This window comes from Tetrahymena thermophila, assembly GCF_000189635.1.
Source record: "Tetrahymena thermophila SB210 genomic scaffold scf_8255555, whole genome shotgun sequence".
NCBI classification, from domain to species: domain Eukaryota; phylum Ciliophora; class Oligohymenophorea; order Hymenostomatida; family Tetrahymenidae; genus Tetrahymena; species Tetrahymena thermophila.
In genome coordinates this window covers 1-1347 of record NW_002476958.1, presented here as the reverse complement: position 1 = coordinate 1347, position 1347 = coordinate 1, and the positions used below count along the sequence as shown (strand labels likewise).

General features: G+C 32.4%; 1 protein-coding gene across 1 annotated transcript; it reads left to right on the top strand. All coding sequences in view use genetic code 6, as the record gives it.

The window, feature by feature from the left end:
- Positions 1 to 65: 65 nt before the first annotated feature.
- TTHERM_02182710 (leishmanolysin family protein) lies at positions 66 to 1177 on the top strand (the record flags this gene model as incomplete). The annotated part of the gene is made up of 2 exons (XM_001028699.2): positions 66 to 142; positions 205 to 1177. The coding sequence occupies 2 exons, from the start codon at positions 66 to 68 to the stop codon at positions 1175 to 1177; spliced, it is 1050 nt and encodes a 349-aa protein (XP_001028699.2).
- Between the last annotated feature and the right edge of the window lie 170 nt (positions 1178 to 1347).

Here is a 1347-nt window from a genome sequence, read left to right as displayed (position 1 = left end):
TATCCCTTTTGCCGATAAGGCAACCGAAAAGGATAGTGATCTCCATTTATACGTCACTTTCACTGATGAACCTAATGAAGATTTTCTTGCTTACGCTGGATGGTGCAGACTCCTTAAAATTGTAGGTCCCACTCACGGTTTAGTAAACTTCAACTTGGGTTAATTAAAAACCTAAAATTTTGCCAATTCTCACTTATTCTAAAGTTTCGTTGGGACTGTTATCCATGAAATCACTCATGTCCTCGGATTTTCTGATTTAGACATTCCTAACTGGGTTGATTCTAAGAAGAAGCCTCATGTTAATCCTACTGTTCAGTAAACTGTTAGAGGTATTAATACTACTTTCCTAAAAACACCAAATGTTCTTTAATATGCAAAAAAATACTATGGATGCAGCACTATTCCTGGTATGGCTCTTGAAAACTAAGGCGGTGAAGGTTCAGCTGGTTCTCACTGGGAAACTACTATTATTCAAGATGAAATAATGAATGCTTCAGATTCCCAAACCATTTCTATTTTCACTGGTTTTACTGCCGCTTTGCTAAGAGATACTGGTTTCTATGCTTCTGTTAACTCAAATATGGAGGAAAAATCTTACTATGGTAAAGATGCTGGTTGTTCATTCATTACCGGTTCTTGTGATGACAAAAAAAGAGAGTTCTGTACTGTCGGATCTTTCGAAGAAAAATGTGACTATTATTATCATGGTGTTGGATAATGTAACTCCTCTTAAGAATTAGACGATGGTTGCAACACGATTTAAACTTTCTAGAATTCTAAATGTTATGATGATTCAAACAACTTTTAGAATACTCCAACTTAAAAAACTGCTATGGGAATTTCATTTGGATCTAACTCTAAGTGCTTTAACAGCTCACTCATTAGTGAAAAATTAAAACCTATCAAGGAATAAGGTTTATGTTATACCTATTCTTGTAATTTTTTAAATAATGTAATTGTTAGCGTTGGAGGAACTAAAGTTACTTGCTCTAAGAATGGCCAATAATTGAAGGTTCCTGGCTACAGTGGTCTACTTACTTGCCCTGAAAAGCTTGATTAATTCTGTGCTTACAAGAAGTTCTGTCCTAGCAATTGTAGTTCAAATGGTTTTTGCAACAATGGAACTTGTATTTGCATGAATGGTTTCAGAGGAGCTGCTTGCGACAAAGTTGCTTGAAACTATAAATTATATTAAAAATATTATAATATTAGATTTACATTAATATTGCATTACATAATTATATATATGGTTAATCGTAAATATTAATTAATGGATTTATTTAATCAAAAATAAAATAAGATTTTAAGCATATATCTCAATATATTAAATTAATTTAACGAATTATG